This window comes from Oryza glaberrima, chromosome 11 (genome assembly GCF_000147395.1).
Source record: "Oryza glaberrima chromosome 11, OglaRS2, whole genome shotgun sequence".
NCBI lineage: Eukaryota > Viridiplantae > Streptophyta > Magnoliopsida > Poales > Poaceae > Oryza > Oryza glaberrima.
Window position 1 is genome coordinate 24,407,673 of NC_068336.1, and position 23,588 is coordinate 24,431,260.

General features: G+C 44.7%; 2 protein-coding genes across 2 annotated transcripts; both read right to left on the minus strand.

The window, feature by feature from the left end:
* Window positions 1-8,377: 8,377 nt before the first annotated feature.
* Window positions 8,378-10,709, minus strand: LOC127755857 (uncharacterized). The gene is made up of 4 exons (XM_052281480.1): window positions 10,677-10,709; window positions 9,373-9,525; window positions 8,980-9,186; window positions 8,378-8,557 (listed from the first exon to the last, which is right to left on the minus strand). Exons 1-4 carry the CDS (start codon window positions 10,707-10,709, stop codon window positions 8,378-8,380), a joined length of 573 nt encoding a protein of 190 aa, XP_052137440.1.
* A 1,578-nt stretch (window positions 10,710-12,287) lies between these two features.
* LOC127754977 (translationally-controlled tumor protein homolog) lies at window positions 12,288-14,515 on the minus strand. Its single transcript, XM_052280590.1, has 5 exons — window positions 14,372-14,515; window positions 13,977-14,050; window positions 13,148-13,276; window positions 12,903-13,060; window positions 12,288-12,664 (listed from the first exon to the last, which is right to left on the minus strand). The coding sequence occupies exons 1-5, from the start codon at window positions 14,397-14,399 to the stop codon at window positions 12,547-12,549; spliced, it is 507 nt and encodes a 168-aa protein (XP_052136550.1). The 5' UTR covers window positions 14,400-14,515; the 3' UTR covers window positions 12,288-12,546.
* Between the last annotated feature and the right edge of the window lie 9,073 nt (window positions 14,516-23,588).

The following is a 23,588-nucleotide window of genomic DNA, read 5'->3' on the forward strand; positions in this document are numbered from 1 at the left end:
ACACACAAACTTCTAACTTTTCTGTCACATCGTTCCGATTTCAACCAAACTTTCAATTTTGGCGTGAACTAAACACACCCTTAAGCAAAGAACGACAGATGCTGACAGACTGAAGGCGTTGGGCTTGGTGGCTGGTGGAAACGTGTCACACCCCGAACTAGTCCCGAGCGGAACTAGCCCGTGACGCTCCAAATTAACCTGTTAATTGATACCAGTCCCAGGAAACAGTGCTGGTATAACAGGAAGACAGAATATCACAGCAACAGAGGTCTCTTTATTATAGAGTAGGGGTACAGTCATGTTGGGCTGCGGACAGATCCCGAGCTCACAACTGCATTACAAAAGGAACGCGGAAGCCAAGACTTGGACCACACATCACAAGCGCGACTTGGGAACTAGGCCGAAACCCTAAAACTCATCGTAGCCGGCTTGCTCCTGAAGGAACTCCTCGTCAGCGGGATCCGCTTCATCTTCTTCAGCAACTGGGGGGGGAATTATTTATATGGAGCAAGGGTGAGTACGAGAGTACTCCACAAGCCATGGGAAATAAGTGTTTAATGCAGGCTTCAAAGAAGGGCTGTTGTTTTTGCAATCGATTTTATTTGAACTCCTTTCTGAAACAACTAAGTGAGTGCTTCTCAAACGACGCGGATGAGAAAGTGCGTCTCGTCCGGTCGGAGTTTGTGCAATGTATCAGTCTTTTGAATTGATCAAGATTGGCACCCGGCCAATAGCTTTCAAACGGCCACCCGGGCCTGGCTGGTCCCATCAGCCGCAGGTTTTCCAAACATCAAACCCATTTCACAACAGCAAAAATTTCACAAGGCAGTAGTCAAACAAAACTACGCTAGGAATCACCTCACATCCGCCCATGACCGTGGGCACGGCTGTTCGGACAGTTTAATAACCTCTGCAGAGGGGGTACACTTTACCCACACGACATTACTAACCCGGATCATCCAGCCCGTGCAGAACGGCCATGACTAGAGACCTTAAGGCTTTCATGACAAGGCATTTCGAAAGCCGACACAGGTTCACCATATGCCAACGAGAGGGGTCCCAGACCAACACCAGATTAGGTCCCAGACCATACTGTGCCAGGAAGCCCAGGGGTCCTCCCCGACACCACCCCGGCGAATCCACATGTCTCTTGGCATCAAGGCTCCCCCGATTAGCTAAGTACTCAGCCAGGGGTGTCCCATTCCACCCATGTGGTCGTACTTGTCTTATGTTCGGATGAAATTCCAAGGAAACGGTCCTTAAGTGCAAGAGCGGGAAACCGTACTCCCGGTACGTTCCCTAGTCCGCGGTTTTGGAAATTCATTTAGTTCGCAAGCACCGACCCAGGTGTCGGGTTTTCCAAGTCTTTTGTAAAAACCCAAGTTTTACCCAAGAACTTACTCAGATTTTAAGTTTGAAGGCGACCGTCGATACTCGCACAGAGTGCACGAATATCGAGGCGCAACTAGGTGGTTACAAGGGAACATGGTATAACAATTAACAGTGGAAGGATCAGATGCAACAAGTTGGGTAGGCCCACCGGTCTGCCTTGCAGACGGGGCAAACAGATTAAGTGCAATCCTATCAATGCATAATATTTTGCAAGCAAATTAATTAAGTTCAAATATAGGCTCAAGATGTTCAAAGGTGGCTTGCCTTGCTCGAGATCTTGAGCTTGATCCTCGAAATCCTCGCACTGCGGGTCTTCGGGCTCCGAAACTACACGCGAAACGGGACAACTCAACAAACGGCGAAAATAAAGCCCTATTATTGACCTCTAAGCGTGCCATTAGATAGATCTCGAGATTTGAGGAATTTTGGAAGTTGAACGGAGTCAAACGGACTTACGGTTGGAAAGATATTGAATTTCTAAGATTATTGGATTTTTGTCTAAAGGAAAAGGATTTATTTAAACCCTTTTTGAAAAAGAAAAAAAAGAAAAAGAAAGAGGGAGGGAAATTAGACTTCCCTCGCGCGGCTAGGGCGCGGCCCGAGAGAAAGGGGCGGCTCGGCCGAGCTTAATGGGCCGGCCGGCCCAAGAGGGCGGCCCAAGGCGCGCGCGGGCGGGGAGGGGAGAGAGAGAGCCGGTGGGCCGGGTCCATCCTCGCGTGGTCCCGAGTGGGACCCGCTTGTCGGCGGCTCGGCTCATCGTGAGCGAGGTGCACGCGGGCGTGCTAGGGTTTGGGGAGGGGGGCGCGGCGCATGCGCGCGGTTCGCGGAGGACGCGGTGCGGCGGGCCCACGCGCAGCCTCACGGCTCGCGGTGGACCGCGCGCGCGAGGGGGCGGAGGGAAGCGGCGGACCGGGGTCTGCTTGACCCGGTCGCAGCCGAGGTGGCGCCGACGTGGCGCCTACGTGGCTGCCACGCGGGCCGGCGGGAGGTAGACGACGACGTCGGCCGAAACGGACGGCGGGCGGTGGCGGCGAGCGGCGGAGCGAACCACGGCGATACAGGCGAAAGCGAGCACACCGGGAGGTTGCACGGGACGAGAGGAGACGAGCCAACGGCTCGGATTCGCCGGGGGATGCTCGACGGCGGCGGATTGCGGCGGCGGCAACCGGCGGCAGGAGAAGGGGGAAACGGCGATGAGGTCACGAGGGGTCGATTCCCGGCGGTGAGAGCATCCACGCGGCTACGGGAATCCGTTGCTAGCGTCGGATTGGGCGGAGCTACGCCGAGCGAGGCCGGCGACGAGCGGCGCTTCCGAGCTCGGGCGGCGACGGCGGCGAGCACACGGCGGGCGGCGGCAATGGTCGGGGCGGCGCCAGCTAGCTACGGGGAGGCTACTCGTGCTACTACCCGAGTCTAAGGGGAGGAGATGGAACGAGGAGGGAGAACGGAGGGCGACACTACCGTGCGGGGTGAAGGGGCGCAGTGACGAGAGGCCGACGGCACGGGAGCGATCTCTCCGGCCTCGGGCCGGGGAAGAGGAAGTAGACGAGCGCCCGGAGTCCCCTTCCGCGTCCTTCGCACGCACCGGCTCTCCCGGCGCTTTGGCGACGAACGGCGGAGGCGAACAGGGCAGGGCGCGGCAATGGCGAGGGCGAAAACGGGGAAGATTGGTTTGGGGAGGGCTCGGCTCCGCGCGGCTCACGCGCACGCGCGTGCAGCGCTCGGGCAGAGCGGGGAGAGGGAGGGAGAAAAAGAGAGAGAGAGAGAGAGAGAGAGAGAGAGAGAGAGAGAGGGGAGATGGGCCGAGAGGGATTCGGCCCATCGAACCCTAGGGAGGCAAAATAGACTTTTGCGGAGGGATTTGATTTGGGAAGGATTTGGATTCGGGATTGAACTCGACGATGGATCGGGGATTTGAGACCTGAGATGGCACGGGCACTAGACAACAAGCAAAGAAACGGATTTCGCAAATAGGATTTTTAAGAGCTAGTTTTCCCGCTGGGCGCCAAGACGGAACGGGCGCTACAGACCAACCCCCCTAACAAGAATCTCGACCCCGAGATTCAGCACCTAAGGGAGCAGCTCTGGGAACTCGGCGCGGAGAAGATCTTCTCGTTCCCAGGTTGCCTCATCTTCAGAATGATTGCTCCATTGGACCTTGTAGAACTTGATGGTCTTCCTTCGGGTCTGACGTTCTGCCTCTTCAAGAACCTTGATCGGTCTTTCCTTGTAGGTCAGGTTCTTTTCCAGCTCGATATTACCCAGGGGAACTTGTTCTTCTGGAACTCGAAGACATTTCTTTAACTGGGATACATGGAACACATTGTGCACATCTGCGAGACCTTCAGGTAACTCAAGCTGATAAGCCACTTCGCCACGTCTGGCTGTTATGAGGTAGGGGCCGATGTATCGGGGTGCTAACTTGCCGGACATCCCAAACCTCCTCATACCACGGAGAGGTGATACCCGCAGGTACACGTGGTCTCCTTTTTCGAACTCAAGATCTCGCCTCCGGTTGTCAGCGTAATTCTTCTGACGGTTCTGAGCTGTCTTTAAGCGTTCTCGGATCAGCTTAACTTGTTCTTCTGCTGCCTTGAGTACGTCAGGACCGAACACCAGTGCTTCGCCAACCTCATTCCAGCACAAAGGAGTGCGGCACTTTCTTCCAAACATTGCCTCATTTGGCGACATCTGGATGCTGGCCTGATAACTGTTGTTGTATGAGAACTCAGCATACGGCAAACAACGATCCCAAGTGCCTTCAAAGTCCAGGGCACACGCGCGTAGCATGTCTTCTAGGATTTGGTTTACTCTTTCTGTCTGACCATCGGTCTGCGGATGGTAGGCTGTGCTAAAATTTAGATTGGTTCCGAGAGCTTCATGCAACTGCTTCTAGAACCTTGAGGTGAACTGAGTGCCTCGGTCTGACACAATCTTCTTGGGACAGCCAAATCTACATACGACATGGGTCATGTAGAGTTCTGCTAATTTCTTTCCATCATAGGTGGTTTTCACTGGCACGAAATGAGCTGATTTCGTGAGTCGGTCCACGATTACCCAGATGGAGTCGTACCCGCTAGGGGTTCTTGGTAAACCGGTGATGAAATCCATCCCAATTTCTTCCCATTTCCACTCAGGAATCGGTAAGGGTTGCAGCAGACCAGCTGGCCTCTGATGCTCTGCTTTGACTCTCTGGCAAATGTCACAAAGGGCCACATATTCTGCGACATCTCGTTTCATCCCAGCCCACTAGAAATATGCCTTGATATCCTGGTACATCTTCGTACTTCCTGGATGAATGGAGTAGGCAGACTCATGAGCTTCTTTTAAAATGAGGTCTCTTAACTCCTTCTTGGCCGGTACACAGATGCGTGGACCGTACCAAACTGTGCCTTGATCGTCTATGGAAAAATTGGTGTCCTTCTTTTCCTGTATTATTTTTAGTAATTCTTTTATCCCTTCATCATCCTTCTGAGCTTCCCGGATTTGCGATTCTAGGGTAGGCTGCACTGTCAAGCTGGCAGGGACACCTGACTGTACCATGGTCAGCCTTAACTTCTCCAATTCTCTGCACAGGCGATCTTGGTCTGGCCATATTTGAGCTATATTGCAGTAGGTCTTGCGACTTAGCGCATCAGCGACCACATTAGCTTTTCCGGGATGGTAATGAATTCCAAGATCGTAATCCTTGATTAGTTCTAACCATCTTCTCTGCCTCATATTTAACTCGGTCTGCGTGAAGATATACTTTAGACTTTTGTGATCGGTGTATACTTCACATCTGTTCCCGATTAAATAGTGCCTCCAGATCTTAAGAGCATGAACCACGGCTGCCAACTCGAGATCATGGGTGGGATAGTTGACTTCATGAGGCCTGAGCTGCCTGGATGCATAGGCCACAACCTTTCGTTCTTGCATTAGGACACATCCCAAGCCTTGTCTTGATGCATCACAGAAGATCTCGAAATCTTTTCGGATATCTGGCAAGGTGAGAACTGGGGCAGTGGTCAACCTTTTCTTCATTTCTCGAAAGCCGTCTTCACAGGCTGCTGACCATTCAAATTTCTTTTCCTTCTTTAACAGCTCGGTCATAGGTAGGATTAATAGAATACTCATATCAACAAGTTGCAACTTCTTTTCCGGAAGCCAATCTCCAAAGAACTCCAAGGTTAAGCGTGCTTGGCCTGGAGCAATTTGGGATGGGTGACCGACCGGGAAATTCTTCCCGGGTGTACACGAGTGAGGACAAAGTGTGCAGAAAAGACATGTGTTGGTCTGTGAGGGCAGTCTATGACCTATGAAAGCTGCCAGATGTAAGTGGGCCCGGCCTGGGAGAGGCGGGTCGTTACAAAATGGGGCCCGGCCTGGGAGAGGCGGGTCGTTACAAAATGGTATCAGAGCCGACTCTCGCGGTTTCACGGGCGCGTGTGTCGCAGTTGCGCAGGCATGGTGCGCATGGCTGGTGTAGAATAGGATTAATAGGATTGAGGGTGTAACATCCCGGCCTAGGGCTTAATAGGATTAATAGAATACTCATATCAACAAGTTGCAACTTCTTTTCCGGAAGCCAATCTCCAAAGAACTCCAAGGTTAAGCGTGCTTGGCCTGGAGCAATTTGGGATGGGTGACCGACCGGGAAATTCTTCCCGGGTGTACACGAGTGAGGACAAAGTGTGCAGAAAAGACATGTGTTGGTCTGTGAGGGCAGTCTATGACCTATGAAAGCTGCCAGATGTAAGTGGGCCCGGCCTGGGAGAGGCGGGTCGTTACAAAACGCTACACATGGTGGCGGTGCCAGATGTAAGTGGGCCCGGCCTGGGAGAGGCGGGTCGTTACAAAACGCTACACATGGTGGCGGAGATGCAGCGAGCCAACGACTATCGACTGGCGGAGGCCCTACGCCCAGGGCGGCGGCGCAGCATTCGGCTGCCGGTCGAGGCCCTATGCCTTGGATGGCGAGCGGCGGCGGAACCCGGCGCCCGGCTGGTGGAGGCCCTATGCTTCTGGCAACGATGGGACGATGTAGGAAACTGGCGATGGCGACAGTAGGCGGAGGCAGCGCTACGGGTGGATTGGATCGGGACAGCGCTTCCATGTGATGCGAAGGAGCGTGGATTTGGCTGTTCCGGGATGGGGGCGTATCAGCACGTATCTAGCAAGTATCCGAATTATTTTCTTTTTCTAAAATCGTGGTAATTATGGATACTTATGGGATATGTATCGGAGCATATCCGTATCCGATGGCGTATCCGATACGGATATGTGGCCCATGAGCTCCAAGTAACATAGGTTCAAAGTTGCCGTAATCATCACAACTACTTCCTCCGTCCCAAAATATAAGAATTTTGGACGGATGAAACACTTTTACTACGAATCTGGACAATGAATCTGGACAGGCTCCTTGTCTAGATTGTAACAGGAAGTGTTTCATCCGTCCAAAGTTTTTTATATTTTGAGACGAAGGGAGTAGTTCTTTTTAGCAACTCCAATGGCTAACTTCCATTAGCTGTTTCTCTAACGATTAAATGGTATGTTTGGTGTAAATGTTTTTTATATAAAAGTTCCTTTAAAATCAAATAAATACATTTTTTATGTTTGTAATAATTAATATTCGGTTAATCGTGCATTAATAGTTTGTCTCGTTTCGTAAGCAAATCGCTGGCTCGAACGAAGCCTAGAATAAACGAAGATCAGGAGCAGTAACGTACAGTTAAAAATAGCTTTGGAACTGAGTTTAGGATGAAAATCCGACTCAGTGACAGTTGAAAATAGCTTGAAATTAAGAAGCATAACGCGACCTCTCCCATTTTATTCATATCCCTAGCTAGCCTAGCTCCCCAATCCATTAATTCACAGCTTAGCTACTCGTCTCGCTGCTCGTTGCCGCCTCGCTATCGTCGCCCTCATCTGCAAAGATCAGGCAATATGTTAAGATAACAATGGCACAAGACAACCAAACTTGTATATATGATTTTTTTTTAGAACAAATGGCATTGATATGATGAAAGGATATTATGTGTAAGAAAAAGAAAAAGAAAAAGAAAAGGGGTTCAGTTCTTGCCTGACACAAGTAGGGGTTCCTGATAGCCAAAGAAGCCACCTTGCTCGGGGTGGCTGAGCCCGGTGCAGTACATGCAATTGTCCCGCTTCATTGTTTCCTCTAATTAATTAGACACAAAATATAGTCATTATACATTATAAATTATACCCCCTCCATTCCAAGTTGTAAGTTATTTTGGTTATGTCATAAACCAAACATTTTCAATTTTGAGCAAGTACTCCCTCCGTCTCAAAATATAAATATTTTTAGCTATGAATCTTCAAAGCTAAAAGTTGTTATATTTTAGGACGGAGGTAGTATATAAAAATACACAGTAATATATATGACTCCAAATTAATTAATTTTATTAAATTCACCATTGAATATAATTTTATAATATATTTTATTTGTGCCTGAAATATCGTTAAGTTTTTTCTATCAACCTAGTTAAACTTGAACTTAAGGGTTTGTATTTAGGAAAAAAAAATCTTCCAAGTAGAACAGAGGATACATCTTTTTTTCTATTGGATCAATTAAAAACTCAGCATTTCCTTACAACTAAATTTGTTAGGAAAAAATTCTGTATTAGGCGTATAAGTTGTTCCAAATTTAATTAAAAGACTCAAATTTTTATTGGATAATGGTGGGCATAATAAATTACTAGCTACTCTTGAACTTGAATTTATCTAAATATTATGATGTTTATAGCAATAAAACCATAATCATATAAAAATAAATTTAAACGTCAACTAAATGATATTATTTTTTATCAAATAAATCTTAATTTATAATAAAATATTATTGGTTAAATATTTAGAGAGTTAAATTCCTTGTTAATTAAGCAGAACAGAGGGAGTATTACCTTTGGAGTTTTTTGAAAGAACCTATTACCTTTGGAGTTGAAAGGGACGCAGATGGTGACAGTCTCTGGGTCTCTGGTGCCCATCACCTCGGCGAAGCACAGCACGGCGGTGGGGTCTCCTGCGGCGGAGCAGCGGCGCCGGCCACCTTTGCCCGGGAACACCGCCGTGAAGTTGACGTGGAAGTAGACTCGTCGGCGTCGAAGCAGTGGCTGTCCTCCGCTCCGAGCAGGACCATCTTCTTTCCGCCACCGCTTCCATGCCCCTGCACGGCGTACCGACGCCATTAATTATCGACAAGATCGATCGAGCGAGCTGCATACTATCGTGTATCGTTTTCTTTCAAATCTAATATAGATAGCTATAAAGTATTCTAAAAAGCTTTGATAATGTACTAGATATTAGTAACATCTATTTCATATTTGTCCATCAAAAATCAAGTTTAAAATCAACCAACACAACTAAAACAAATAAATTTAGAGGTGAACAATATGCTTCTGTTTATACCATGAATGTTGTTTTTATATCTCGATTTGTAAATTGAATTTGGGCCTAATATTTTATGGAGTGATATATATATGTGTGTGTGTGTGTGTGTGTGTGTGTGTGTGTGTTAAATTTTGAATTGTTCATAACCAATTTAAGTAGCTTTCATGCATTCATCCACTCGAATGACCAAATACGTACGTGGTTGCGGTTGTAGAAGTCGACGGCCATCCTGGCGCAGGTGCTGCTCTGGTCAGTGTCCCTGTCCTCGGAGTACCTGTACGGATCCAGTGGCCTCGGCGTCGGCGGCGACTCGTCGCCGCCAGCTTCCGCCGCCGTCGCCAAGGCCTGCTCGGCGAAGCGCGCGGTGAACCTGTCGTAGTAGCTGCTTGTGCTGCATATTTTATACTGCACTTGTGATGAAAACTAACCTGTCATCCTTTTTCATGACAAAATTACTAATACTACTAATTAACAAGATTTGTAAACTTTTACTGGCTGGCTCGATCTATCGACGCATGCAAGAACTGGAGTAATTATTAACATGCACGCAGTATATAGTACAAAATATTACTGTGATTGATGATTAATTACCAGCTGAGTGAGAAAGCACTGCGTCGTGATCCACCCATGCTCTTCTTGCTGCTGCTGCTCTGCTTTGAGTGGCTGCTGCTGTAGGAGATCAGTGCTGTTGCTGCAGGCTGTGCCTGGCTGCAAGGGTGCTCCATCGGTCTCCTGCACTTTTATCTGCATGATTTTAGTGTCGAGACAGTCAAACGAATGAGTCGTCTGACAGATGCTAAGCTTTTCACCATGCCGTTTGGATGCGCAAACGCACGCATATATGCATGGTTACGCGGTAACTTGATCTGCTTACGCTTCATCTCTGCTAGGCAGGCTGGATGAGACTCCTCTAATGTTGATATGACTACACAAAGTCAGACGATCTGTTTCCAGACAGGCTATATGCTCAAGTCACAAGCAAGCTTTAACTGCGGTAAAAAAGAATTTTTTCGAACATGCAGAAACTAAGGTTAAAGAGTTCGAACTTTTTTACTGCAGAATTTTCTCTAAGGTGCTATATTTATGGCTTCATGTTCAACTAGTTCTCATTTTGACACCGTTTTCTTTCTTCTTTTTTTTTTATTTAGAGTGGATGGCTAGTAGCATGGGGATAAGGGGATTGGGGAGGAGGTGAGGTGTTCGTGGTTGACTGGATGTGGCAGGTCACATTGCTGAAGCCTCCTGGCCGACCTAGAAAAGAACCAATTTTTTAACTATAAATTTGGATATAAATCATAATTAGGTTTATAGCTAAAAGTTATTTTCTTAAACCAAGAGAGAATATATTGCATTCACATACTTCATTCGTCCCAAAATAAACAACTATATTTATACATGATAAAAAATTTCACTTTAATTGCAGGAAACGACTACTTAAATCGGGGGTTAAGTTCATCCAAGTCTGTAACATAGTACATACTAGAGATAAAAACGGTCACAGAAAATCTCGATCGATTGATCGCCGTTTCGTATAGGGGTACCGATTCCGACCGTACCCTTTTTTGGCTATTTATAATTTTTTTTAATTTCTTTCTGCGTCATATTAATGTCGACACTGAATAGTTTAAAAGATAAATATGATCAATTATCGGCCGATCATGTTCACCCAAAAAAATCTTTTTTAAAGAAAATAATAACATTAGTGTTTTTGTGTACATGTGTAATTGCAGTTCAAACATAGCATTTCATTTTGCAGAATCAAAGGGAGGGAGATACGTAGGTGTGTGGGTGACAATTATTCTTACCGAGTAGCGTGCCGCGGTGGAAGGAGATGGCCGGTCTCGCACTTTTTTGGTTATGATCGCCCACGCGATCAGTCCGTAACCGCGACGGACCGGTGGCTGCATGCGCTTCTTCTCGATGCTCATCGTCGTTGCTCTCCATGTCCTGCACGTCGTACGGACGCATCGTCGATAAGATCGTGCTCAGCTAAGCAGCTAGCATGGGTGAGGTGGCTATAGAAAACAACCATACCATACCACACGTTTACAATCAGAGACCCGCTACTAAGGAGAGAAGAACACACCGTCCGAAGGAAAATGATCTTCTAAGTAACGCCTTTAGGAAGTGAGCGACACCAAGGATGCCCCTGCCACCGTCTGTCCTGGGGTTCATGACTGCTTTTAGCCTAAAGGAATCCATCAAGGGACAAGAGAGATCATTCAACAAAGCTCTAAAGGGACAACGGCGCCCGCAGGCGTCGTCGTTGCTGGCCCGAAGAAGCTAAGTTTACTCCCATAATCTTCCTGCATCCATTGTGTCGAGGTCTCCTGCTGAACTAGAAGCCACCACCAACCACACACTGACTCCCTACTCCACGCGCCGTCGTCCACATCCAACTGCTCGCTGCCGCCGACGTCACCGACGCCATCATCCCGCAACCGTCACTCCCTACTCCCGCAACAGTCATCCGCCTCCTCCTACCGCTGGCATCGCTCGCTGCGTGCAGCCACGATGGAGTCGCCTCCTCCCACCACCCTCTGCGTCAACTGCTTGACCTTGGCTAGATCTAGGTAGGGACACCAGATCTGGCCACGGGGTCACTAGATCCGGTCGGGGCGGTTCCGGATCCACTGCCACCATGCCAGAGGCCGCAAGCGGCTTCGCGACGTCCATGTCGTCCCGTCCCCCCCCCCCCCCCCCCCCCACGCGCCAGAGATGAAGGGTCGTTGTTTTTTTTGGCCCCGTCGCCACCATCCCGGCTTACTACTCGGTTTCCCAGGCGGCGAGGAGTGGTGGAGGCGGACAGCTAGTGAGCGAATTTATTTAAATGTTACTCACTTCATCTGAAAATATAATAATTTAGAACTAGAATAGCACACTAATACTAGAATGTGTCGCTGTATTTTAGAACACCGGAGACTAGCGTGCTAGCTGTTATATTGGGCACTATTTTAGAACACGAGACTAGCGTGCTGTATCATAGGTTTTATTTAGATACGGAGATAGTAATAATACTGCGTGCGGTTAGTCTTCTTCAGAAGAAAAAGAGAAGATGCAAATAAGTTGTGAATTTCGGAACGTTTTCGTATGATACGACAGGTAGAGAATTCCAATTGCCCTTCGTATAGCCCACGTTTCGGGGAAAGAAAAAAAGGTTATCCCAATTGTAACACAAATAAGTTGTGAAATTGCTCAGGCAGTCTAGTAACAGCTTTGGCGACGATACGCAGTTGAGTAGCAGGCGAGAAGGAAATCCTGGCGACGATACGCATGCATAGATATCCTGCATATGGAGATGTTGCTTCTCAAAGGTTTGCATCAGGCTCGTCATCCATAGATGTCAAACCTTCATGACCTCACAGAACACAACAAAGGCATGCATTCAAGTTAAGCTACATAGTCCCTCCGTCCCCAAAAAAAAAAACAACCTAAATGAGGATGAGACACCACCTAGGACATGTAGGACATGTCCTATCCCCACCAGGTTGGAAGGGAGTAGCTAATAACCACAACAATTTCATCATTATCTTTCTCCAGCCATCACAAAGCAAATTAATATCGTTCCAAACATTTAAGGAGCTCATGAATCCAATAATCCGGAGGTTTTTTTAAAAGGACTCATCTCAACATCCATAACAAGCAAACGATAGTTGTTTCCGACACCAACATTGGACCATAACGAGTCAACTGACAACCATAGACTAGACCAAAAATACCGCCGACTGCATAGATAAAACATCAGTGTCGAGCAGAAGGAACCGCTCAGCACTTGACCTCCTTCAGCCCATGAGAGAAGTAAAGGAAGGTTGGGTCGGTGGCTCCGTCCTTGTAGTAGGCAAACACCAAGCCGCCATCATCATGCATGCTCTCACCAACAAAGCTGAAACAGATCACAAGAGACAGCATAAGAAGCATACCTGAATACAAGTCTTGCAAACAGAGCAGCACGAGTCATATCATATATGGCTGAGTCCTGTTCTTGCTTCAAGAATTTAATGTGATAGAACATAGCAAATCATTTAAACTGGAATTTGTAGGCACTAATGGTGAGACATGTTCATGGCATCGCATATGTTAGTATTTCCTGGGCCTGTGGCAAGCAATTATAGTGAACTTACAACTGAAGGTCCTTGAGCTTTCCAAGCAAGTACTTGGTGGCACCCTCAATGTTCTTCTTGAATTCCTCTTGCTTTTCCGCATCCAGCTTGGCGGAGAGGTTCTTGATGTAGCGCTTCATGAAGGTCACAAACTGCTTCTTGTCAAAAGGAGGTTGCTCCTGCCAAACACACATGGAATGTAAGCACAAAAATAAAGTGCAGACAGTATCATATACAAGAGCCAAGGTAATGGAAGAGAGAGCAACCTGAAGACGGAAGGTGTCCACAATGTCGACCACCTTCACAGCTTGGTCATCAACACCCTCATCATCACCACCACCCTCAGCAGATGGGTTGGCACCAATGTCCACATCAATAGCTCCTTGAACGACCCACTGCAAGGATACAACATAATATTAAGTAACCAAACAGAATCAAATGACATCTTCAAGGTAATAGACAAAATCGTGGTTATCTCAAAAGATATCCACAGCTGCATTCTGTTGCAATAATTCATATATGCAGTTGATCAAAACATCCATTGGTATTAAAATTTGAAAGGAAAGCAAACATCAAATTAGTACTCAAAACGAAAGCAAGATTGTTCCACTGGTTAGGAACATATTATAATGATCTCTGATTTGAAAAACATGTTTCATTGATACAACTAAATAAATCGATACATTGGAAATACCAATCAACCTAGAATCGTCGATGCAAATCTTTCTAGTCCTCATGCATTGCGACAATTAATAAGGTCAAAGCCACTTAACACAGCACCACATGTATGCATGATATTCAAAGCCTCAGAAGCATAGACAAGCACTTCATCTTTTTTTACGAAATGTCCAAAAGGCTCATAAATAAGCATTTAAGCTAACTCTGCACAAATATGTTGTGACAAGCAATTAAGCAGTGAATAATCTAACATGCAAAGACATATCCACTCAAGATCCAAGTGTTCACCAAACGGAATGATCGAATTTCACATAACTATGTTACACTGAATCTAATCGAGGACAGCAACAGATCAATCAAAAGCTAGCAAAGCACATACAACTAGTGAATCCGCCTACTAAACAGAACGCGACATACCTTGCCATCGACTTCCCAGAGGATGCCGTTCTCGATCTCTCTGTAGGGGAACGAATCCGACAGGAGCTCGTCACCTGCAACACATCCAAATCAAACACATCAAATTCAGTCCAACCAATCGCATCAACAAACACACAACACATAATCCACCACCCACACACGCAGATCTGACGATTCGATCAGAAAAAAATAATCAGAAACCACAACCTCCTACCAGTAATAATTCTCGGTTCGCAAGCCAAAGACTACCCTAGATCATCCGATCCAAACACGCAAACGCCCAGATCTAACCGTGCCACCTCCAATTCCCAAAATCCCCACATCCCCGACTCCAAAAACAACAAAATTACCCCCGAAAAAAACCAGAGAAAATTCGCGATGATCAATCCACGCACCGGTAAGCAGATCCTGGTAGACCAACATGGTGCCGCCTCTTCAAATCTCTCCCCCCGAATTAAAAAAAAAAATCGGCAGCGGAAACCCTAGAGCTCTCTCGGCGAGGGGGGGAGTAGCGGCGCGGACGGACGGAGAGAGAGGGTTTGAGGCGGAGGCGACCAGCCGGTATTTATAAGCGGGCCGAAATATCTGGGCCGCGTTTCTGGCCGTCCGATCTGGCTGATGCCGTGGGAATATTTCCGATGGACGGCCCAGATCTCCGATCTGTGCCGGTTTGGGCTTTTGAGTGGGGAGAAGCCGGGAGGAGTACGTGGTTGATTGCCTGCCGTCCGATCGGGATATCGGGGACGGATATTCGGAGGCGGACGGCTCAGATGCGTTTGTGGCGGCCGAACGGAGGTCAGCGGGGGCGGCACGGAATCGTTCGGACTTGTTCCCGCTTTCGCCATCATTCAGTGTTAAAGGATCATGAATCTTATCTAAATGGAGAGTACAAATTGAATTCTTTTGCTGTTAAACAGATCAATTCGATGGTTGATACCTTATCAATGACAATTATATGTGAAATCTGTGCTACTTCCTCTGTTTAATAATGTAAGTCATTCTAACATTATCCACATTCATCTACATGTTAATGAATTGGACAATGCTAGAACGACTTACATTATGAAATGGATGGAGTAGTTTCCAAAATCATGCTTCTTTTCCTGTAAACAGCTCCGTTCGATGATTGATAACTTATAAACTGACCATATGTATTTGATCAGTTGAGATTTGTGCTAGTTTTCAAAATCATGCTGGACCCAGGGTTGAGTCTTCAAAGATGTATAGATACTATTCGCAATGGAAAGAAAATATATTGTCCACAAAGTAATATGTTTTCAGTATTTTGAAGATTTGGTCCACACAGCCTCAGATTCAGAGAAATTGTTCTCTAATCAGCTATTGCTAAAATATTTGTAGATCCTACTTTACTGACAGGGAAGAGCCGAAAGGGAGATGCTAAAGTTTGAGACAATGCAAAGTGGGATTCCATGCTCCCCCATGCCCAGAGAATAGGGACGGATAATCCTGACCTCCCAAATCCCAATGCAAGAAAATATAATGGTTTTCACAGTAAAGTGAGCATAATTTTCAGGGCAAAGATCAGTAAAGTGAGCATTTTGGAATAAAGGTGTCAAAGCAACTTGCATGGCTCCTGCCCTTTTGTCATTCAGTTGTAAGCATGGTAGTTTGTAGAGGCTTGATCAATTCATCTTCAGAAATGTTCTTGTTCGACATAAGCTTGATTAAGACCATCTCAGCTGTAATCATTTCGGTTCAAATCAGTACTGAAATACTACTAAGCTGCAGATGTTACTGACAATTTGCAGTTTTTGATATGTACACAGTACTTGATGCTTCAGACTAGTTCTAATAGGGCGCATCAAGTCAGCTCTATGATTGCTTTGTCTAGTGCCGTTTTCAGAATCAAGAAGATTATTTTGTTACAAGAAAAAAAAAAGAAGCAATAACGTTTGCCATATTCAGATGAAAGCCTGAAACATCATCTGAATTTGTGACTGGATGAAAGCTCAACAGGCCCATGGTTAGCTGAGCTCACTGAACCTGGACAACACTTGTATAGTAAATCCCTTCAGAATGAGAGACTGCTCTGTGCTTCGCTAAGACGGCACAAAATCACTTCAAGCTGCTATGTCACTTCTCTCTCATTCTTGCATGAAAAAGTTACACGCACTACTTCTCAGTCTGATACAGTTACAGAGCTTCCTTTATCTTCTCTGAAGACTGTACCTGTACCTTTGTCACCTTTGCCTCTCATTAGATTGTTAGCACCAACAGTATACATTTAGTTTCGTAAAAACTTTCGGAAATATGGACAACTGTTTTCAGTAAGTACCAGTGGAGAAGTATGGATATCTACCAAACAGTCCCATGTGACAGAGCTGACTAAGGGCATGGCCAACGCAAGGGGTACCCTCAAGTGCCATCTAGGATGGGGCAGCAACACCCCCAGAAAGCTAATTTCCCACCATATAAGTTGCTTCAGGTGGTAGTCTCGTATTTTTATTTCAGTCCCGAGTGTTTTTCATTGTAGTCCTCACAATTTTCCAATTTATATAGAAGTTCAAATTTTACACTAAACACCCCAAAATCCAGAAATTAATATAAAATCTCTTCTCCCTCATTTCCCCACCGACACCCCAATCCCCTCCCTACGCCGTCCCACTTCACCAGCCGAGCTCCGCCGAGCTCATCTGCCCTCTTCCCTCTCTCCAGCTCGAGCTCTCTTCCTTGGAGGCATCGCCGCCTCTCCCCTCCCTGGTGGCGGTGGATAGAGGCGCAGGAGATGGGGATCGATGCGGCGGCGACGGATCGAGGCAATGGCAGCGTGGAACGACGCGGGGGCACACCTCGCCGCCATACCCCTGTCTCCTCGGCGGTGCGTGGATCGGGGTGGAGGGGATGGAGATCGAGGCGGCGTGGGTGGAGGATCGAGGTGGCGGTGGCAGATCGAGGCGGAGGTGGCGGCGGCGGATTTGCCGGTCGGGACAGTGGAATAGCCGGCATCGGCGCAGAATGAGGCGTCGGTGGCTCTTCTTCTCCCCCACTGACTAGCCTCGAGCTCGTCGGATCCGCACGGCAGTGATGACCTCGACCTTGACCATGGTGGCAATGCGCGCGGGAGCTCGAGTTGGTGGCAAGCTGGAGCAACGGCATGGGGCAACACAACTACCCAACGCGCATCCTCATCGATTCCTCCGGGTGCCAGAGCGGTGTCTCGGACAAGGTGCGCGGACCTCCTGCAGCATTCGCACACCCTGCAGGGATGCGGCTCCTTCCGACGTGGCACGATTATTCCCCTTGGAAGGGGTGAGACCACGCTCCAGCGTGGAGCGTTGGCCATGGCCTAACATCTGCAGATCTTCTTTGTATGTATGTGTGTGTGTAATGTGTACAGCAGTTGCAGGGATACTTGCCATCAGTAATCAAAAGTTTCAGAATAGTTTGCTGAATACTACCTTAACTACAGGTAATAAAACCTACCCTTGCCTTGCCAAAAGCCAATACTCTTTTTGTTAAACAGGACAGCACAGCCTCTTGCCAATTGGCACGGGATTGTGAAGAAGTTGAGTGAGGACACTTACCAAAATTTGACTGCAAAAGCAATACTTGAGGAACTCCACGAACAAAATATAACCATACATGCAGAAATAATATACCGTGTATTCTATTAATCATAGCAGAACACCAATCCTAATGGAACTGAATTGCATTGTTTTTTTAGATACCTTTTTGGTTATAGTAGGCCCCCACCCCCACCAGGCCACTAGGCTTTCTCAGGCCTTTCACAATGCAAGTACGTGGCACGTTACCTCGTCTACGTGGAGGAAAAAGCAAGTGGGCCCCATATCTCTGATTGGTTTTTCGCATCTTACTAGAGGAACGATAGCCTCAGCGCCTCACTCTGCAAAAAGGCTGGCGCAGTGACTGATTGCCAAGCGTGGCCGTCATCTGGGGCCCGCCACAACTGTGCCACCACCAAGTTGCTTGCACTGTGGAGAGCGTGGCTCTGAATTGCTTCATCCTATTTGGCAGTCATTGGCACAGCTTGCATTGCTACTGCCCTCATCCCAGCCGGCATTTATAACTTTTGCCACAGTTACTTGTTTTGGCAAAGGAAATGTTGTACAGTCTGGGGAACTTCTCTGCCAGTGGCTTCCCTCCAATCCAATTATCTACCCAAAACAGGGTATTCTTCCATCCCCCACCTTTTTTTCACAGAATCTATAAAATTGCTCCCTTACTCCCATAATCCCCTGCCAGAAGGTGTTCCCCTATTCGGTTCTTTGAATTTTAGATAATGTTTATCAATAACTCTTGCGGTTCTAACTTGTTGATTTTGTGGCTAATTTATGTGGGCATTGTGTTATGCTAATGTGCAACATTGCTCTGCTACAGCAATGATAGATGCTTTTATGCAACAGAACCCTCATCAGCTCTTTTCGCTGAGTAGCTTAGTCTAAACGCTCCTTAAGGCTGAATTCTCTGGAGCATTTAGGCCGAGCTACTTATCGGCACGTGAAACAAAAACGAGTCATTGATAGCTGTCTAAATGCCTACTATTCCCCCGTTTTATATTGTAAGTTATTCTAGTATTGTTCATATTCATATAGATGTTAATATATATGTCTAGATTCATTAACATCTACATAAATATAGGTAATGCTAGAATGACTTACATTATGAAACGGAGGAATATATATTTTATTAATTAGGAAAAGGCAGGTCTAGTGATTATTCTTCAAAAAGGTGGAGTTATGCTCAGCCGGCACATTTTTATCAGTGATTCATAATATCTGGTCGTGTTAGGCAAATTAATCTCACAATAAAATCAGTCACCTGAAATTAACACAAACATAGTATGTCGTGCAATCGCGTCGGCCCAACAAATTCATCAACAGCTCTATACCTTCATAGCATAGGCTGTGTTTAGTTGGTGCCAAAATTAGAAGTTTGGTTGAAATTAGAACGATGTGACAGAAAAGTTGGAAGATTTTTTTTTTTGAGAATTACACAGTACAACTCCCTATGAACACACGCACGCAAACCCTAACACAAACATAGGATGTTATGCGACCGCGTTGGCCCAACAAATTCATCAACAGCTCTATGCCTTCGTAGCATAGGTTGTGTTTAGTTGGTGCCAAAATTGGAAGTTTGGTTGAAATTGGAACGATGTGACAGAAAAGTTGGAAGATTTTTTTTTAGAATTATACAGTACAACTCCCTATGAACGCACACACGCAAACCTAACACAAACATAGGATGTTGTGCGACCGCGTCGGCCCAACAAATTCATCAACAGCTCTATACCTTCATAGCATAGGCTGTATTTAGTTGGTGCTAAAATTGGAAGTCTGTTGAAATTAGAACGATGTGACAGAAAAAATTGGAAGATTTTTTTTAGAATTACACAATACAAAATCCTGAAAAAGCACAACGCCATTAAATCCTGAAAAATTCGCTCCCATGTCGCTCCCATGGGGAGTCGAACCCAGGACCTTGGTGCTACTAAGACTCTTGTAACCACTAGGCTACAAGCTCTTTTGTGAAAAGTTGAAAGATTATGTGTGTAGGAAAGTTTGATGTGATGAAAAAGTTAGAAGTTTGTTTAAAAAAATTTGGATCTAAACACGGTCATAGTCATGTTTCATATACCCAACATAATCTACTAGTCTCAACCTAGCCGTTCAGCCAACATTTTATTGGTCCAAATGGCCATATAATTTAACGACACATGGAGCAACATGATAAAGGATGTGTTCTGAGCAGCGATCCGATGAATTGCCGAGTAACTAGTCATGTCCTTCTGGATCTCTTGCGTACTATTAGCCACGCTAATTAACCGATGGTTGACAGTGAATAAATTATTTAGATGGAGTACATGGATGTGCTAGCTGTGACTCTGAACTAAACCGGCTGCATCCATGCAGCCATGAGGAGTTGGAATGCAGTGCAAAGTCTATATATGTGGCAATCTTAAACATACGAGAAGAGTTGGATTCGTATTATTTTTTCAGTTATTACTGATATAGTATACTACGAAAGAACTCAAGATTAATATCATTTTATATTCTAATACACCGTAGTCTTAACATAGAAATCGTATATTTAAGTAATATAAGCAATAAAATTTATTGTATAAAAAGAGTAGCAAGTATTAAAAATAAAAATGAAAATGAAAAAAATATTTTTTGGCTAATCCACAAATTTTATTGTTTTAAAGGAAAATTAATGTACAAAAGAGTAGCAATTATTAAAAACAATTAAGAATGAAAAATGAAAAAAGATATATTTTTTCTAATTCACAAACTTTACTTTTTTAAAAATAAAAGTCAGTGAAAAATTATTCTAAGTGACTATGTTAAAATTCAAAATAGGTAACTTAACCATGTTGATATCCATGTCTATAAAAAAAATTGAAACAATAAATAGCAACTATAAACATAACAAAAAATATTTCTCACGATTTTACAAATTATAAAAGCTTTTATTCAATACCCTTAAATTTACGAAAGTAATATAGAATATTTATAAAATATACTTTTATATCCTTAAAATACAATCTTCACCGGTTTGTTAGTAGCACGCATTACTACCATGTTTTGGTATTGTTTTTTCTCAATAGTCTACAAGTATAGAACTAAAAAATGAACAATGTTTATTGACATTTATGAATATTGAACCAATCGCTATAAGAAAATCTTACATTGTAAATAAGATTTAAATAGTATTATCATGGGTTAAATTACCAAGCAAGCCAATTTTCTAGTATTATCATGTATTCATAACCAAGTAGAATGATAAACAAATAGGCATGCCATTGTGTAAGCAGAGAACTCACAAATATCACAGAAGAAATGATTATTACTATTATTAAACGATAAACAAATACTTGAATATACGTGTGAATTGTGATTACAGTTAGACAATCCACATGACCAAAATCTGCCTTAGCAGCAAACACTTTCCAATTTGTAATTGTCAGAACAATCAACTGGACTAACCAAGTAGACATGCCATTCCAATTTCCAATTGTCAAAACAATCAATTGTAATAATCAGGTAGAATATCTAGTGGAGACAAATATCTCAACTCAAGTGACTAATTGTTAGAGGCATGTCATGACGACCTTCGGTCGAACTGCCAAAACACTTACCAAACCACGCCGAAGTGCAAGGCATGCTCGAGCGGTGAAGCGTCCATTGAGCGATGAAGCAAAAGATCTTCGCCACCATATGATGAAGGAGCAGCATAAGGCAAAGGAGGATGTGCCTTTGACAGAGACCTTCGCCCCAGGAAGCCCAACAAGCGGCCCAGTTAGGGGCCTTTATGGCCCATAGACCGGTTAGTTGGGCCAAAAGACAACTATTACCCATGTAAACATCCTTGTCATAAGAGCGACTAAGTTAATTCCCAAGTAAGCAGAAACCATAGGGTTGTAACCTTGATATTGTAAACCTATAAATAGACCCCAAGGGGTATGTAATAAGGGATCTAATTTTTAAGAACTCAATACATATTCTCTACATATTTTTCACATATTAAAGTAAAGCATGCCCTTTTGGCAGACGCATTTGTCAATGGACAACACTAATCTAGATTATAATGGAAATAATTGGAATTCACAACACCTACATTCCATTAGTAATAGCACCCAATTAAGAATCACCATCTTCTCCTAACCTAGAAAAATATCAAAACCAAAGATCTCTATTACGTTGCTTGTTGAAACCCTACTGAACCCCTCTTTGAAAACCCATTACCGTTGCAGTCGAACTCAAAGAAAGGATCATCCTCATCAAAACCAAAACATGTAACAACTACACTATACATATCAGTCTTGCCTTTTTTTTTTTCAGAAGCACGACTTCCGTCAAAAGAGTATATGCTCATCATCTTCCAAATCATAATAATTTAGGCTTATCGGAATCCTGCTGATTAGTACCGACCTCGGAAGAATATTGTCCAGAGCTGCCTTTATAACATGTGCATCTAAAAATTGTTGGGCGTGGTTGCCATGTTTTCTGGATCACCCATTTGATAGAATTAGCGGATCGTATCCTTTGACGTTGCCCTATCAAGACAAAACATACCTTTCATGTGCACAAGTGCCTTAACTGGACAATAACAACAAATCACTGCAGCAACACTACGGCAACACTAATGCAAAGATTGAGATAGTTTCTGTATTAACAATTGATTTTTGTTACTACAGTACAAAATTTAACTTGGAATATTGTTGAAAAACATTTATCTTGAAACAGCTAGAGGATATAAAGTAAAACTTGGTTTCTTTTGAAATAGTTTTCAGGTTCTAGCAGTAGCACCTCTAAATGTATGTTAAGCTTGGACATAATGTCGAGAATAGAAAAAAAAAGGACTGAAAAATAATAGAGGCCTTTATAAGAGTAGAGTTAAAACTGATCTTTTTTTAAGTCAGCATGCCACACATTTGGAAACACGTAGTGCTTCAGAAATTCGATCATGTGCTTCGTGATCCCTATCATCAATGAATTGCCAGGATAGCTGATCGACTTCAACTCAACTTGCATGAATTTTTGCAGTCAGTCTTCAAAATTTTACTATTTTCTATAATTCTCATAATTTTCTAGGCATTTTTGTACTCCACTACTCAGAACATATTTTGCTAATTACATTTTTTCCTCTAACAGTGATGAAGGTGCTCATTGGGTGGAGATGGAATGACATGAAGGCCAACTTTAGGAAGATCTATATTTGTGACCCTATATTGTCAATAAAGCAGTGTTATGTGCAATTAGTATTTGATGTCAACTTCTATAGATTTAGTCCAGTTTGATGTCAACTTCAGATTTAGTCCAGTTTGATATCAACTTCAAATTTAGTCCAGTTTGCTGTGCTGTTAGATTGGGCAAGCCAAATATTTGCGGTAACAAGTACTAATTACTTGTTCTACTTGTTTTGACATTTCTGATGTTTTCTTCTATTGGAGCAATTACCCTGATTACTAACCGAGTCCTTCAGTCAGTTTGTAGTTATGTTTTCAGATCTTTTAGTCTTTTTCAGAATGTTTCTGATTTTCTCCAGATCTTTTTACAGTATTTTGAATTTTCTGTAGGTTTATTTTTTGACCTTGCATACTGTTTAAATTCCAAATTTTTCTGTACATTACTTCATATTTTAGGAAAAGCTACTTCATAACTGCTGCAAATGCTATTTAAATCCTAACTTTGAATTTTAGATGAGAAAGATATATCCCCGTCACTACCCATCCAAACAGGGGCGGAGCTAGAGAAAAATAAGGGGGTTCCTAACTTCTCATATCCTCCTCTCAGTTGAGCTAGTTATAGAGTTTTGGGCCAGAATTTTGGGCTTTTGGGGTGAGGGGATTCCCTGATTTGGGCTGGGGGTGCCTATATGGTGAAAATATGGGGGTAACAAGCTATTTAGAATTTTAGGCTGGGTTCCTGGGCACCCCCCGGCCCATTGAGCTCTGCCCCTGTATCCAAACCAAATTGCCAAACCAGCTAAACCCTAGAGGGGTATTGGAAAGGGATTGGGTGGTGGGAGGGGATCCACCCAATCCCTCCCTCCATGGTGATGGTTTCCCAGGGAAAATACTACACACCAGCCGAACGAGGCCTTAGGGCTTGGGGGTAGGGGTAGGTG

What these genes read in the sequence shown, in the direction of transcription:
- LOC127755857 (XM_052281480.1), bottom strand. Translation starts at nt 10,709, where the DNA reads ATGAGCATCGAGAAGAAGCGCATGCAGCCACCG. An exon ending in AGAAGCGCATGCAGCCACCG is followed by an intron (nt 9,526 to 10,676) that starts GTCCGTCGCGGT and finishes AAAATCATGCAG; the next exon opens with ATAAAAGTGCAGGAGACCGA. An exon ending in ACTTCTACAACCGCAACCAC is followed by an intron (nt 8,558 to 8,979) that starts GTACGTATTTGG and finishes TACGCCGTGCAG; the next exon opens with GGGCATGGAAGCGGTGGCGG.
- LOC127754977 (XM_052280590.1), bottom strand. Translation starts at nt 14,399, where the DNA reads ATGTTGGTCTACCAGGATCTGCTTACCG. An exon ending in CTACCAGGATCTGCTTACCG is followed by an intron (nt 14,051 to 14,371) that starts GTGCGTGGATTG and finishes GATGTGTTGCAG; the next exon opens with GTGACGAGCTCCTGTCGGAT. An exon ending in TGGACACCTTCCGTCTTCAG is followed by an intron (nt 13,061 to 13,147) that starts GTTGCTCTCTCT and finishes TGTGTTTGGCAG; the next exon opens with GAGCAACCTCCTTTTGACAA.